The sequence below is a fragment of the Ixodes scapularis genome, unplaced genomic scaffold (assembly GCF_016920785.2).
Source record: "Ixodes scapularis isolate PalLabHiFi unplaced genomic scaffold, ASM1692078v2 PGA_scaffold0__279_contigs__length_252992795, whole genome shotgun sequence".
NCBI lineage: Eukaryota > Metazoa > Arthropoda > Arachnida > Ixodida > Ixodidae > Ixodes > Ixodes scapularis.
The window spans coordinates 175,541,245-175,557,607 of record NW_024609835.1 but is presented as its reverse complement, the minus strand read 5'-3'; the positions used below and the strand labels follow the sequence as shown (position 1 = coordinate 175,557,607).

At 44.6% G+C, this 16,363-nt stretch overlaps 1 protein-coding gene across 1 annotated transcript; it reads right to left on the bottom strand.

Annotated features, from left to right (window-relative positions):
• Positions 1–765: 765 nt before the first annotated feature.
• On the bottom strand, positions 766–15,758 carry LOC120846253 (CRISP/Allergen/PR-1-like). The gene is made up of 4 exons (XM_040217953.1): positions 15,330–15,758; positions 12,229–12,316; positions 11,227–11,400; positions 766–863 (listed from the first exon to the last, which is right to left on the bottom strand). Exons 1-4 carry the CDS (start codon positions 15,756–15,758, stop codon positions 766–768), a joined length of 789 nt encoding a protein of 262 aa, XP_040073887.1.
• Positions 15,759–16,363: the final 605 nt, after the last annotated feature.

Sequence of the window (16,363 nt, the reverse complement as noted above, 5' to 3'; positions counted from 1 at the left end):
AACAACAAAAAATGCTAGAACTCGAATACGTATACCCTAAACGCATGGGAGCTTTCTGGCTTTATCTCGAAACCGATGGGAAAAAAATGCCCCGACTTCAAGACAAGATGGGCAGTGGCATAGAGGCTCGTCCTCTCTTCATTAGGGGGACAGAGAGGGAGAGAGAGAGAGAGAGAGAGAGAAACGCGTGCGTTTAGAGTTCAAGCAAGTTTTCTGTCTCGTCTGTACAAACAGCAAAGATCTGGACTTTTTTTCTACCCCGATTTTCATGGGTCTTTCGATACCTAATTGTTGGTTGTTGTGTATCTTTTTAGTGTTTATCAGTACAAACCAATAACGCAGAAGCTTCTTACGTAACTAAAAAAAAACTTCAAAGCAAAAGAAAAATTTTTTTTTGAGTAACATGGATGTAGTTATACGCGTAGCCAAGGCTTCGTCAAAAATAATAATAATAAAAAAAAAAAAAAAAACAGACTACTTTAAATGTAGCTCGAAAATAATAAAACAGAAACTGCTCCTGGGGAGTCTCAGAATGATTGCCAACGTTTCGCTAAAATGGCCTTTAGGGCGAGCTAATTCTCGAAATATCAGTTGCCGCTCCGAGTGTTTCCAAGTGGTTCCTCTTTGAGGTCACGATGCCAGATTGGGTAGCCATACGAACATTGTTTTGGCTCACATAAACTGAGTACTTTGTAAAGTACACCTAGTGCCGTTTGAGGTAAACATAATGCCGTCTTCTCTCCCCGATGTCCCGTCGCTGTGAACTCACGAGGGTCCGTAGTTGCAGACGTAGGACTGGATGAACCAGCGGTCCCTGGTGAAGAGCGAGTAGCCGCAGCCAACGGCCCACGTCCGGGACCAGGCTATCTGCATCGAGGCACGGCCGCAATATCGAGGCTTACCGCAAGACATACCTTCCACTTTGCTGTTATACACACTTTAGTCGCCGACAGCTTAAGAAACGCCGGGCGTTGTTTATTATGTTCACGCTTCTTTCTTCATCATTGATTTTTCGGCTCTCTTATCGGATACTGCCGCCATCTTACTGAATGCGATAAAAAAAACTGCTTGGGATTTTTTTTTTTTTTTGAGACTATAGGAAGTTTTAAGATAGCGTTACCGCAGTAACCGGACAAAAACTCACCCGCTTTTTCACAGACCCGGACAAAAGACTTACCCATCTAAAATTAGATAGTAACATCATCCTGCGGATCAAAGACTGGCTTTCTGACCGAAGTCAGTACATGGTCGTGAACTCTCATAGTTCAACTTGTAATCCTGTGTCTTCGGGTGTTCCTCAAGGCTCCGTCCTTGGACCCTTGCTTTTTTATATATATATTAATGACTTACCTTCATGTATTTCCTCCCGCAACCGTATTTTTGCAGAGGACTGCGTTAGATATAGGCACATTTCTAACGAAGAAGATAGCATGAAACTAGAACATGACCTCACTAACTTATCATTGTTATGCTCTACTTGACTCATGAAGCTTAACCCTTCTAAATGCAAACTCATCTCATTTTTAGGAAAGATACCTTTTTTTTTCATAACTATTTCATTGATTCTAACGTTGTTGAGTCTGTTTCATCTTATAAATACTTAGGTGTTCACGTCGACTCCCATCTCTCCTGGAAAGTACATATTCGTTCACTGTTATCATCGTGCAATCGTTCTGTGGGCTCCTTAAAACATACACTGCGTTGTGCTCCTCCTCACTTAAAGAAAACTGCATAACTTTCATTGATTCGGCCGAAACTTGAGTACGCATCGAGCATCTGGAATCCCCACCAGGCATCTTTGATCGCTGAAATAGAAGCCTTTCAAAACCGTGTCGCGCGCTTTATTTTTTCTGATTATTCACGACATTCTGCGTCACCGTATTAAAACAGAAATCCGACCTTCCAGAACTGGCCTTAAGATGCAAGCTTTCTTGCTTATGCCTTTTTCATCGCATTTACTATGCACCATCTCTCAGCCAAAGCTCCCTAACACAGTCGCATTTCGTTACACCTTGTCTTAATCACTCATGTAAGATTGACCGTTTCACCTGCCGCACTTCTTCTTTTAGAGCGCAGCTCTTAGGCGTCGGTTTCCGGCTTGAGCTGCGTCGGCGTCGCCGTCGGCGTAACCCCGCGGTGCATTATGGGACGCCTGACGTCGCTGATGACGTCATCAGTGACGTCATCGGCATCGTCACTGATGTCCTCACCAGTGACGTCATCGGCATTCGCATCGTCATTGTCCCTGATGACGTCATCAGTGACGTCACTGATGACGTCATCGACATCTGAATCGTCATTGATGACGTCACTGATGACGTCATCGGCATCCTCATCGTCATCGGACTGATGACGTCATTGTCACGTGACCTCATAGGGGTCACGTGACCCCCGTGAGGTCACGTGACCCCTGTGACGTCACGTGACTCCCCGTGAGGTCACGTGACCCTTCTGAGGCGACGGCGACGCCGCTCGGAGGGAGGAGTAGCAGACAGGATGAGGAGGTGAGGAGGAGGGAGGAAAGATATACTTTCCCCTCAGTACGCTTCCCCTCATCCTCCTCAAGAGCTGCGCTCTAATCCGGCGCTCCAGGGAGTTGTAAACGGCTTTCATTTTTATTTGTATTCATTCTTTCCCAAAACAACAGCGTGGTGGAATAATCTAACAGAGCGCATCGTCATCGAGATTAACCCTGACAGCTTTCGTTCTCTCATCAGCAGCCATTTAGGTATTGTATGACACGATGTCTTGTATGTTGGCAATACTGCGGAAGATTTTATTTTTTGTTGCTTAAATTACGATATTATATATGTTTGCAGTGCTGTGCATGCTTTTATTTTATCATTTTTTGTGGGTTTCATATATGATGTACTTATCCCCCCCCCCCCCATTTATGTAATGTCCTTCCCAAAACGACCTTTAGGTATTTCAATAAATAAATAAATAAAAGCTCACCTCTCTTTTTTTCTTTTTTGCTACAAGGGCGAAGCTCGGGCTGGGATATAATGCGGACACGATGGACATTGAACCATATTTAGAAGTGGTACCCCATACCATGCAAAGGTGTCAATAGATAAGCCATAACAGGCGGAAAAAATTTAGGTGACCGAAATTGAGTGGAGCTGATAAGATGGCTTGCTTGACTCAAGGTATGCCGGAGAACCGTTATGCCACGCCGTAGAAATTTCGTGAATCGAGGTTTTCATCCCGAAGGAGTGACCTAAGAAGCGAAGTCACCCTTCGGTGACCTCGTTTTTGCATTGTGCATATGTCACGCTAAACGTACACATGAAGGTTAGGCAGACTGTCTCTTCATTACTAATGCATGGGTTTTTGTGGGGTTCAGGTTAATATTTGAAATGAATGGCTAAGGCAATTATATTGTTTCCTTCATTGCGCTTCGTAAATGTCTTTTAAATTAAGAATGATCTCAGGGTGATATGATATCGAAACTGAAGCAAAACTGTATTATACAAATCATTGAGTTGCGAATTTAAAAAAAAATATGTATATATATTTCGATGGAACGGGTGTTGGGCCTTTTGGACATGTACAAGACAGATGACCACTTTGGAAAGACGTGCGGTATTTTGGATAGGCTGGCGTTCCTTCCACCACAGCTTCTCTTCAAGGGACCAACTTGCACCAGGGAAAAGTCTACCTTTGACATCAGCGACCTCCTGTACTACTTGATTGCACGTATGTCAACGACCCCTTTCGTGCTCCTTCTGCTCCTTCTGCGGCAGCACCCAGAGCGAATTCTTCCGTTTGCCTGACTGTGCGCCGACGACGATCGGAGTTTCCCCCAGAACGGTGGAATATGTACGACTCCACTATTCAGGATAAAGACTGGAGGAACGTACACCCTCCGGCAATATGAATGTGAACACCCTACCTGGTTTCTTGCCTGTTTCATGGCTCCCTAAAGCTATATTAACTATCAACGTCTCAAATGGTACGTGGCTTGGGGGTCTAAACTTTGCGTTCTAGCCCTCTTCTGGAACCGAGCTTGTTCCAAAACTTGCAGGAGCGTCAAAAACAAGAAGAGGGCTGTTCACCTTCATATCGCTCACGGGTGTACAACAGGTGGAATAACGGGTTCCAGAAGCCTGTCGGCCACGCCCATCCAAGCGTCTGGAGGCTGATTGAATGCCTACAGCAAGATCAGGGGCTCGTCGCCACGGCATTGACAGAAGCCTGGAGAGGTGAGCTCCCGTGAAGCGGGTGCGAAAACCCACTATGCGCCTGCACATTCGTCTGAAATATATTTGCGAGGGGTTCGAGGTACACCCAGATCGACCAAGACAGCTGGAGATAGTAGGGAACCGCATTCGCTTCTTACCAATCGATAAATAAACTTGTTTCCACACTAATCAACAAACCATGCGCCTGTTATTTATTGTAGCATTTTAGTGTCGCACGCATGCCCCGAAGTTGTCCGCACTCGTGTTAAGACCAACATGCAATTTTCTTCTGGTGAGTTTTTGTTCGGTGAGTTTTTGTCCGGTGAGCTTCCGTCCGGTGAGCTTTTGTCCGGTGATGTTTTGTCCGGGATTCCATCACCGCAGGCTGCCGTACGAGTGGGATCGGTACCTTGCACTGTGACGAGCGCTGCCGTGCGTGTTGTAGCCTGTGGTAACGCTATGCAATTATTTCCATATATGATGTACAAGACCTACCGTAAAGAGCGAGAACTTTCATGTCCAGTAGTTGGATTTATGCTTTTGTTTAGACACTACGAAATCTAGACGGTCGCTACTTCTAAAACTATATAACACTATTTCAACGCCAAGAGATTACTGTAGCCTGACAAAGGGCGTGCCCCTGAGGCGTCGCTGCTTTGCTTCTCCCTTCTTTTTACTAGTTTTTTCTCCCACGCTGTTATTATTTTTTTTTTTTTTGTGCTCACGTTTACGTGCCGGCATCAAATCCAAACGTGTAGTATATGCTGGAACACTTTATATCCCACCCTGTTAATCACTCAGTGTTCTTTTATTTATAGCCTTCACTTACCAGGGAAATAACTAAGAAAATTAGAGGGAGTTTTGCGTTTTCCCACCTTCAGTTTGGCACCTTTTTTCTTTCACTGTTGCTTAGACGCCCAATGTGTCCGGTACGGTCAACAACATGACCAGTATTCAAAAACGAACAAAAACATTACAAAAACTTGTGGGGGGGGGGGGGGGGGGGGGCGGGCACCGTTTTCACAACCTTGAAGACGATGAAAGCAATACATACACATCTTGCGACCTCTGAGCGAAGAATCAGAGGTCGCAAGATTCAGCTGCACACGTCCTACGAGCTGAACGGCAGACGGCGCCACCGGTACAGAAACTGCGTCGAAGTGGCGTGAACTGGTTTGCAAATAGTCCTGTCCTTGTGACCCCATTGCGCAGACAGGCGAACCGGATCGAGCACACGGTGAAAAACGAGAGAGGAAAAAGAAAATGTGTCCCGTCTACCATTCACGCGTTGACTGTCTCTTCGCTTCCCGCGGAATCGACACACGCGCTCACGTGTTGGCTCAAAGGGCAACTAACTTTTGACGACATGCGCGACCAAGAGCGTCGCTATGGTCGGCCTTCCACGATTGGCAAAACACTCACTAGGACTAAAGTCACAAGAGCCTTTAACTATTACATCCTATTACAACAGAGTCAACTTTGACTCTGTTGGTGTAAGAATGCGATGGCTCCAACCAAGCTTTCGCTGTTTGTTTTTACATACGCCATCGAACTTGCTCGTAACTTATATTAAGCATTCAGAATTACAGCTCGTGACGTCACGTCGAGGCAAATCCGTGTAATGGCATCGTCAAGGGAAACCACGAGGAGGCGCCACTGAAACATCTCCGCGCTATTTCCTTGCAGAGAAATCTCTTATTTGCTTTTGGTTTTTGGTTTGAAATGCAGTGTCTACAAACAAGCTGGTACGCCCCCCCCCCCCCCCCCCCCCCTCGTTCTGCCTTTGCCGCCGCATTACCTTGGGTTTTTATTGGCGACGAGTTGACAATTGATAAACTTTATCGAAACTATGCATTGAGGAGGCTTCGTGTGACTTTATAAAAGCTCTAGAAATCTGAAGAACTTAAAGTAGCTGAAGTATTCACCCTTTATAATTCCAATGGAAGTTCACCGTTACTAATGTGTAGGTGCAAAAGGATTTTCGAAGTGGTGTGACCTTAGTTTTGCATATTCGAAGCAGTTCTTAAAAAGCTTAATTTAAATGAAGCCTCAGAAAGTTACTATTCTAATGCTTTCTTTCTGGTGCAGTTTTATTTAAAGTTACACATTCAAAATATGATGAAAAATGATTTGCGTGGTTCGAATATTCATTGCCCTGGAATTTTAAATTCAACAAAAAGATGAACAGCGAGCTAAGGTTAATTTTATTCCCTTCCATGTATTATATTATTCTGCCTAGGTTCGAAATCAAAACGCGCACAGTCTTTGCACTACTTTGATGATCGATAATATAGTTCGATTCAATTCTGACATGCTTTAATGAAGCGATCTCTTCCGGTGTTCGGATTCGAAAGTTTCGGAGATTCACAACCCTTGAAGGGTGGTCGATTTTGAAGAAGGGCAAAGGTCAGACATCGTGTACTTTTCTGTCCAAATTTGAGCTCTAGGTATCAATCCAAGGCACACGACGATGAAGGACATGCTGACGACAGGTTCTGCAGCCGATGAGCGAGGGTACAACCACTCACAAGCGCCCACCTCTTATGGAGCTGCGCAGAACTCAGCTGGACGCAGAAAGAAGCAATTCGAAAACTTACACCAACGCTACGCCTATAGCCCAGGCTCCCTCCAGCACCGAACATACCCGAGGAATGGCACTGTAATGCATTCTCAGACTAGCGCCGCTCTACTTCCTTGCGGCAGTCAAAATCCATGATTCCATCTAAACGGCGACGTTTTTAGTGCTCCCAGAACCACTCGATTCTCTTTTCAAATCACCGAACAGTTCAATAAAAAAGTCGTCTCCAAACACTTTCAAGAAAAAAAAACATGCTTAAAAATATTATATTCGTTTCTTTTGTGTGTTGTTTGGTTCATTGTGTATTCTAGTTATTCCACTTGGGTTTATATCGCATTTCTGGCACAACACTCATAACTTAACGCATCAGAACTATCAACCTCCATCAATTATCGAGACTCGGACTTGAGTTGTGAGAATAGTTTTATTTCTCCCTTTCTCTTTGTCTCTATCAATTTTTGGTGGATTCGGGTACGAGGTTAACCTATAGATATTAAAAGTGAATTGGTGTGCGAAACGAAGGTTTTGTGCTACCGTAATACACCGAGAAATAGCCCACCTAAGATCGAGAAAACAGTGGGTGAAAATAAGAGTGGGCTAACTTTCGGCGTGCAATCGAGACAAGTTGGAAAAAAATGTTATTCTTTATATTATGTGTACCTGTCAAACTTATCGCGGCGAGGGGCAATGAAGAAAAGATGACTACTTCCCAGTCAGCAATATTGGCTTATATTCCGCCGTAGCTAACTAGACGCATTTACGCCGAGGTAATCATTTGTCCGAGCACTGGGATTACTAGGAGTGGGCTACCTTTCGGTGTTTAAAAGAACATAGCTAATCAAGCCAAAAATTAGGGCTGGGTTACCTTTCGGGAGTGGAGCATCTTTCGGGATTTTGCGGTTTATGTATATCAGAGTTGAGTATACAATTAAAAAAACGGTGAAATGTGGATTCCACGTCGGAAATTAAGTATTTCCGCGTGTTTTGCTCCTTCTCGACAACGCAGAACTTACGACATTCACACACCTGTGCTTCTACATTCATATTGCCATTTATTAGATATTGTTAAACGAGACAAGAAGCTTGTGCTATTTATTCATCAGAATAATGTTCGCTTTCTTGTAAACTAGTACACTCCATAATGATACTACTTGCATTTTCTTATAAAAAAACAACAAAAAAGCCTATCCTTGTTGACGCGCAGGCGATGAACTTGTGACCGCTGTGACCGATTTGTTAGTTTAAATTCGCTACGAAATGCTTCAGGAAATCGGGTTTCAGTTCCTTGCAGTAACTCTGAATGATATATATGCTGTCAGACCTTTAACGTGCGTCGTACTCTTCTCGTCAAGAATTTACGTGCGTCCTTTTATTGTTGTGGCAATAGTGCTTACTGATATTCTAAAGCTGGCAAGGAACCAAACTGATAATAAGTCCGGCTAGGAGTGAACTACAGCTTTGTCCCGATCAGCAGATCTTGCGGTGTAGTTGGCACTGCCGTCTTTAATGCCTTCCTTTTTGCGTCTTGTACATCATTAGACGACTAAATATTCCCGACCTGCCGCAAAGTTGAGACAGCAATGCTTCAAAAATTATCCTAATTAAGGTTACAAAATCAAGTGCCCATGGGGCGCAGTCTTCCATGCCCGCTTTCTCCGTTAGCAGTGAGTACTGTCCTCGCCTCACTTCTTTTGTGAACACGGATTCAGAGCGTGACATGGTTATATCTTGTTCTCTGCGCTTACCACCAAAGCGTCTTTTCAATTCTGTGCCTGAAAGATTACGTCGCACCTTACTGCGCAGCTGAAGGCAGGCCTTTGAGTAGTTCCTTGGCTAACCCTTTCAAAGAGAGGTGATGCTCAGGGCATTTGAAACAGCAAGCATCATTACATGCTTTGGGACAGATGATCACTTGCGTCAATTTTCACGACCATCTTACCTTGAAGCTGCGAACCCTACGGTATATGCCAGTCTCAGAAAAAAGTCTCTGCTGCTTTGCCGCAATCGGAGAATTTGTCCTTTCTGTTAGAAACTTCACTAATTTGAGCAGCTATATGGAGTCTGACCACCTGCGCTCACATTTCCCGTCACCTCACTAGCTAACTGAAGACAGTGCCAACATAACGCCTTGAGTGTCTCAAGCCCTTAATGATGCCACGGCTTTATGATGAAGCACGACTTAAACGGCAGATGATTGTGCCTTCTTTTTTCTTGCTGCACGGATATTCCCTGTCATAATTCTGCGAAAGCTCCACGACCCTTCTCAAGGCGGCGCTCGTATTTTTAAAGTAAGTGCCTTCGCCAGATTAGAACGAGTGCAGCGTTTCAGTTCGCGACCGCGACCTGGTTCACGTTGTTCCAGGGCGTATTTTCGCTGCGTTTTACCCTAAGTTAGAGCGCCACCAATGCTAAAAGTCGACGAAGACAATCAGGTAGCGTCAAAAGTGCATTGTGACCGTGTTCGTTTATGTTCCGGACGTGTACTTTCACCGGCTCAACTAATCAAGCTCTGAGATTGTGATATGGCTTTGCGGTTTTACTCTGTCTGTTTGCGTTTATATTTCTTTCACAGTCACTCCCGAGTACCTAACTATCGCTTATCAGTCAATGAGATTTCGGCATATTAGATAAGGACGCCGAAAAACAAATCCCGAAGTTAAAAGCATGAATATAATAAGCGAAGCCCCGCCTTTCGTAAACTGTCAGTGAAACCGAGTATAGTAAGGCACTCGATATTTCTTCGAAATGAGAGCTCTACATTGTGCTGCAATGAAATCGATGTTAACCGATGTGATGGCAAAAAGTAACATTCACTTAAAAACTGCATCAATTAATGCAACGAGGATGGGAGAGTTCTTGTTCAGCTTTTCCATAAGGATCAGTTGTACGGCTGTGTTGAGCAATCGGCAACAATTTGTAGCGGGACAGCCCTCCTCGCTTTTTTGACGTAATGACCTTCAAATTTTGGAACATGTTATGGTTAAAATGCAATTAAATGCAAAGGTGCAAGCGAGCTGGACAAGAATGACGAAAATAATCTTCGGAGAAGTGGAACAAGGGGGACAAAAGACAAAAACAAATTTCCAAAAACTGCTAGGTGACTGGTGCGTGACCGAAAAAATCCGCTTGGTCCGGGTATCGAACCCGGGACCTCTCCATTTCTGGTGGAGCGCTCTACCAACTGAGCTAACCAGGGCTCAAACGCAAGCCCTTCACCCAAGAAGGGTGAAGGGCTTGCATTTCAAGGTTATGGTCATAACCTTAAAATTTAAGCCCTTCACCCTTGTTGTTTTTAGACTGGTGGCAGCTGATAAAACCTGTTTGCTGTACTGACGTCTAACCCCTGGTTAGCTCAGCTAGTGGAGCGCTCCACTGAAAATGGAGGGGTCCCGGGTTCGATACCCGGACCAGGCGGAATTTTTTCGGTTTCGCACTAGTCATCTAACTGTGTTTGGAGATTTGGGTTTGTCCTTTGTCCCTCTTGCTCCCCTACTCCAGGGATTAGTTTCGTCCTGTTTATGGTTCCACAGAAGGCTAGAACGGAAAGTTTATATCCCAAACTACCTACTGTATGGAAGAAGATTAAACTGTTCCCCTTCATATTGTGGCCGATAGTACGCCACACGGTAAAACAATCCCTGTCTGGCTGAGGGTGACCTCTCCAAGAACTTATTTTATGTTCACAAGACGAAACTGCTAAAAAGAAACAAACAGTATTTTTTTCTAGCACCGAAATTTTTTTTTAAAATTACAGTGTAATAAAAACTACTCGCTTGGGGAACTAATCTAAACGATAAAATTTGTTGTTCGCCAATACCATTTCGGAGTAAAAGACGACACAGCACCTAGGTCGTGTTCGCAGTTTACCTCCAGAAAAAGACTATGGCGTTTAAGGCCGGCTTAATTCCCTACCATTCCCGTGGTTCCTTTCTTTCTCCCTTTATTATTTATCTCCCTGTGTATTGCTAGTGCAGACTATGACAATTTATGTAGTGCCGCTAAATATCTGTTTCTCGTTCTGTCCAACTGTTTTGGCGGTATTATTCATTTCTAATCAAGATAATTGTTTCCTTTTGTTGGCTTTTAATATAATCCTTGTTCACGGCAAGGCGGCTATTATTTTGGTGAGAGACTATCCCCGCAACAAGCCAATTCTGTCCTGCTTCCTTATTATCTGCTTAGGAGGAAACTTTTCAGTAATGATATGAGTACAAAGACTTTTGTTCTGACAATTACAAATCGTCATTATCGTGAACCTACTGCTGACAGTGACATCAATATGTTATTTTTTATGATCGTCAAAATCAGGCGTATGATGGCCCACTAAATGCATGAAGCAACTTCTTTATTCACGCGAAAAATAATTTTGAGGGAGTTCGCATTATTTTTTTCTGACACTGAACAAAATTATGGTTTTCAATTACTCCTTGCAATCTGAGAATACAATTCGTTGTTTGAGCGGACTCACCTGCGTAAACGTGCCATACAGGGGCTTGTAGACGTATGGGTCAATGGATCGTGGATGGAACTGCTTGATGCCTTCGTACCAGAAGGCTATGGTGGACCGCCAGTAGACGGACGGCGTCGTTCGCGATCGAATCTTGTAATTGCAAATGTTCTGCCCTACGCTGAAGCTCTCTGCCACAGTGAAGAGAGAGAAAGAGCCATGGTAGCAACAGGAATGCCGTACCGCTTTCTATTTTTTTTCTTTGCCGTTTTCATGTAGTGTACACATACGTAAAAGATGGAAGCGCAGCTATTTTGAGAAAAAGGAGACATTTTTTGATGAAAGAGATAAACTGAATTAGGCTTGTTCGTAAACAAAATATGTCAGAAACCAGAAAACATTCCCTTTGAAAATTTGATGCCGCTTGCAATAACAATTGTCTTTTCGTTTTTGTTTCTGGCGAGGTGAGCGTTGGTGAAGAATTGTTTTACCAATTCGGTAGCAGCATGTGACTCATGGATGGAATACAAGTGATGCGTCAGGGTTCGTTTTGAATTCGGTTCCAATTAATCAGTTGGTACACATTCGTATCACAAGCCCCTTGATATGTTAAACTTTGTCAAAATATTTGCCAAGGTGAGCAGTTTGTAAAGACCGGTGGTTTCTTTGTCACGATCAAAACTGAAACAACTCGAAAAAGAAAAGCACGGCAAAAAGCACAATCCTGTCTGCATTTGTCGTACGAAAGTGACAGTGGTCGATGAAGTGCTGCATTTGTGCCGCCATTAAAATGATAAAAGGTGGACTTATATTTGAGCGACCAGATGGCACTTCATATAGGAAAGGGTCTAGGCACTTTGCTCAATGCCGGCTAGCCGTGTTCGTCCCGAAATCTTCATTTATATTAGATATAATTCTGTATATGAAATATATTTTTTTAAAGAAAGAGTAACTTCACTGTTCTCAAGTGACTTCTTAAATAATTTGGAAGTTTTTGAGTAATTTTCAATCGTCCTTACCCACTCGCCTGCAATCCGAGCAGTCCGTCTTGATTGCACACCTGCTTGCATGTTTCTGAGCAATGGTCGCCAGCTCTTCGTTCCACTCCTGCAGAAATTCTTCGATTAAAATAGATATCAAACGACCTCGCATTTTGCAAACCATCGGTAGGGGTGAGGGAACCATTCGGCTTGTTGAACATCACGACCTATAAGCTTAAATGCTTGCCCTTATTTCGTACCAATTTTGTCACTAGTGTTCATTTCTGAGCGAATGGTTGTGTTGACGCCCCATTTTAGCTTTCAACAGTGACATAGATCACCGACGCCACCTGAACGTTTTTATTACCTCAAGAACTTCAGAAAGTAAACTAGCACAAAATACTGAATCTACAACAGCCTTAGTTGTTTAGCAATAAACGTTCCCTGCGTCTTTTATAAGATTGAACGATATGCTACATTACAAAGATACTGGGCTCAGGTTGCTTTTATTTCGCCCTGAAGATTTTCGTTGCCTGCGCTACGTTTTATGAACAAATTTCAAAATTCATTCAATTCGCAATGTTATGCGCCAACCCCATAGCTTTAAAACTGAATTAGCCATAGAAAGAGACTATTCAACGACCAGGACAACATTACATCGATTGTATGAAAGTTATGTGTCACGTGATCGCCTTTAGAATCTGGGTAAAATAAAAAATAAAAAAAATCAAAGCCCAAAGCCAACTCGAGTCTCATGCTTACTTGTACGTGAGCGCGCTGCACCCTTCAAAATATGTCCGTGTCTACATTCGCGCACAGAACTCGGGGAACCAAATCCTGCGATTTACGAAGGCGGCACGGCGACTGACAAGACCGGAGAAAAACACAAACTTATCACCCATTGATGTGACACTAGACATCGCATTTCACGTGCTCACGTAATGGTCAGTGTAGCTTCACAAAATTTAATTATGGCTTCAAACGGTTTTGTTTTCTTTCTTTTTTTTTTACCTCATAATATATCAAGTTATTTGTAGCTAATTGTGATTGACTCCCTGAGTGCTTTGTGAATGAGCGTGAATTTCCTAAAGTGTACAGTCGTCGGCATTATGACCTGGCCCAGCGGCAATCAGGCCGGGACGGCAAAACAGTCTGTGCGGTGGGTCCCTTGTACGCTAAGCTGATATAAAAAGGTTGGAGTGAAGAGCCACATTTCTTACTGTAGTGATGTGACAGTTGGTTTTATAGCTTAGCATGCCAGAGAAACACCATTCATTTTACCCCTTTTGAATAGCGCTAAGCTGGGTCATCACACATTGCTCCATTGTGAAGGAGGCTCTTTTACAGTAAGCAGACAAGGTAGCCGTATGGCATGTTCTCATCTAAAGTGTGTCTGTCAACCGTAATAATCGCTTGCCTGTAGAAAGTTTCACTCAAAGTGACCTTGTTTTTTTTTATATTTTATTAATTTTTGTTAAATCTTTTTTATATTACATATAGGCGTTTTAGTTGGTCCCCCGCCGTTGTTTCTGTGTTCTATAATTTTATTGTTTAATACAACACAATCAAATGTGTTATTAATATTGGCATATTATGACACTATGCGTTGTTGGCTTTATGCCAACGATATGTCCCATAACTGGTTTCGAAATCGTCAATTAACCGTCTCGTATCCAACAATTAAGGGAGATATTTCTTTAGTATAAATATTTTAAATGTAAGTATTTAGTAGTGCTTTCAAATGTGGCACCCAGTGAATACCTAACGTACATAGCTTGCAGGTGTCGCCACTGCTGGGTACTGACGGTTATTTCTACTTCCTGACTCCCTCGAGCTACTGCTTCTGCGCTGTTTAAAGAACGTGGTGAATTGAACGCTCGTGGCACGTAAAATACCGGCATGGCCACAAATGACGTTACGGGCAAGATATATGTCCTCGGATATTACTACTATAATAGGTGAGATTTTCACGCGTTGACACCAGCAAGCGGCAACCCTTGGTCGCGCAGGAACTATTGACGTGACGAGCGCGATACGCATTGCGCTTTCGACTTTGAAGCGAGGGACAGACATCGCGCTCACGTCATTTCGTCTCCGTACCCCTTAAGCTGAGATTGCAGTCAAAGCTACAAGCGCGAACTAGCCCATTCCTGGCTTTGAGACATGCAATTCTAGCGCGAGCGCTCGTTCCGCGGAAGAATGCTTCGAAGCAGCGACCTCGAGCTCTCGTGCTTGTGGCATTGGCTGCAGTCTCAGCTTAAAGGCTCATTCGCACAGCCCCAATTTCTCACGGTAAAGGCAGGTTCACACTGCCCCGTTTTCTTACGTTAAGTTACCTTACGTATTAGTCACCGAAACATTCGTATCTCGAATGTCGCGTGCATGCTTTCTCCTTGAACTGGTAGCCTCGCTTAATATGAAGCACAGAGGTCCCGGTGACTTCAACGTGATATTTCGCAATGTAACTTAACGTAAGAAAATGGGGCAGTGTGAACCAGCCTTCAGGTACGTTAGGAAATAATACGTTGAAGTCACCGGGACCTCTGTGCTTCATATTAAGCGAGGCTAGCAGTTTAAGGAGAAAGCATGACACGCGACATTCGAGATACGAAAGCTTCGGCGACTTATACGTAACGTATAAGTCACCTTGACGCCAGAGAGCTGCTAGACGCCTGCTCTCTGGCGTCACGCAGCTGCGGTGGCGCTGCTGACGACGCGGCACATGCGCAGACGTATCACTTCACGCGTATCTGGTCACTGCGCACGCGCAGTGCCCACACGCGGTGTGGGAAAACGCGGACTTTGTGTTGGTCTATACATGGCTTGCATTGACGTCCCGTCATTAGCCATCATGATGGCCTTTCATCTGAGCGCGTTCCTTTTGCAAAGAGCTCTCCACACCGTCAAGACTGCCAGCCTCGGCGGAAAATAAGTATGAGCTCACCCCGAGCGTGTCAAATCAAGACAACCACCATGGCCGCCGGACTGACGTCCCTCCGGCCGGCGGCCATGGTGGTGACCTTGCAGCCGACCGCGTGCCTTCATAGGGTTTTTCTTGGCAGGAACAAGTAGCTAGGAATGACAACCAGCACGGTGCGACGACGTCATGTGCAAGCCACGTTGCCCTGCAACCCCCGTACCAGCTGCATCATGTCGGCAGCCGCGGGCAGTCCGTGGGCCATCTCGTCGCCCGACGCCAGTCGGTTCCTGTACTGGTTGTGGATGTCGAGGATCAGCTCCCTTTCGGCGTCGCTGACCCCCACCTGGAGCGGCCTGCACGACCTGTCCTTGCCGGGGGGCAGGCACTGCGTGTGGTGTCGGCTGTAGCGCCGGTACAGCGGCGAGCAGTCCTCGTAGCTATGCGGCGGCGTCGCGGGACGCGTCTCTCCAGCGATGGCCGCCAAGGCGCTCAGCCACGTCAGCGCTGCCAGCCGCGCCGTCCACGCAGGGACGGGGCATGGCACAGGCCGCCGGAGGCCGCACCTCCTGCGACGCGTGGGCGCGCAACATATCACGAGCAATATGGCACTCCGTTTTCCTTGCGATCTGAGAATTCCGTGCGAGTTCATCGGTCACCAGGTAAAACTTAACACGAAGGAAAGGATTCCCCTGTGCTACAAGCAGACTTGTACGGTACTCACTAGAAGTAATATTACTACCTGTAATCGATTACTTTGAGTAATTTTGCAATCATTTGAATACATTTATTCGGAAGTAGTCGCAAGAGTAATCTGATCACTTTTGGAAGTACTAAAATTACTTGTAATTGTTACTATTTTCCCTTCCCTCTTTTACGGTGCCTTTTGTTTCTACCAGTTTCCTTCCAAGGAATCCTCGAACCAAGTCTCGGTCAGGAGGATGCTTTACCAAAATTGGTGGATTAAGAAGGTAAGTAGTTTATAGTTTCGTGCTTTAATGCGATAGCATTATTAAGCTACTCACGCAGGTTCTTCTATGTAATTTAGGTATCTGGCCTCTAATGTTGTCAAGAAAAGAGTGGGTCCCTGGTTCGTTGCCCGCTAAATTTAGCGGAAAATTTACGTCACGTGACCTATGCACCGATTCAGTTTCTCCGTTAAATTTAGGTGAAAACTTGACGTAACGTGCCCTATGCATATGCACCAATTCAGTTTCCCGCTAAATTTAGCAGAAAACATGACGCCACACCCTATGC

What these genes read in the sequence shown, in the direction of transcription:
- LOC120846253 (XM_040217953.1), bottom strand. Translation starts at nt 15,758, where the DNA reads ATGAACTCGCACGGAATTCTCAGATCGCAAGGAAAACGGAGTGCCATA. An exon ending in CTCGGATTGCAGGCGAGTGG is followed by an intron (nt 11,401 to 12,228) that starts GTAAGGACGATT and finishes TCACTGTGGCAG; the next exon opens with AGAGCTTCAGCGTAGGGCAG. An exon ending in TGGCACGTTTACGCAGGTGA is followed by an intron (nt 864 to 11,226) that starts GTCCGCTCAAAC and finishes CGATGCAGATAG; the next exon opens with CCTGGTCCCGGACGTGGGCC.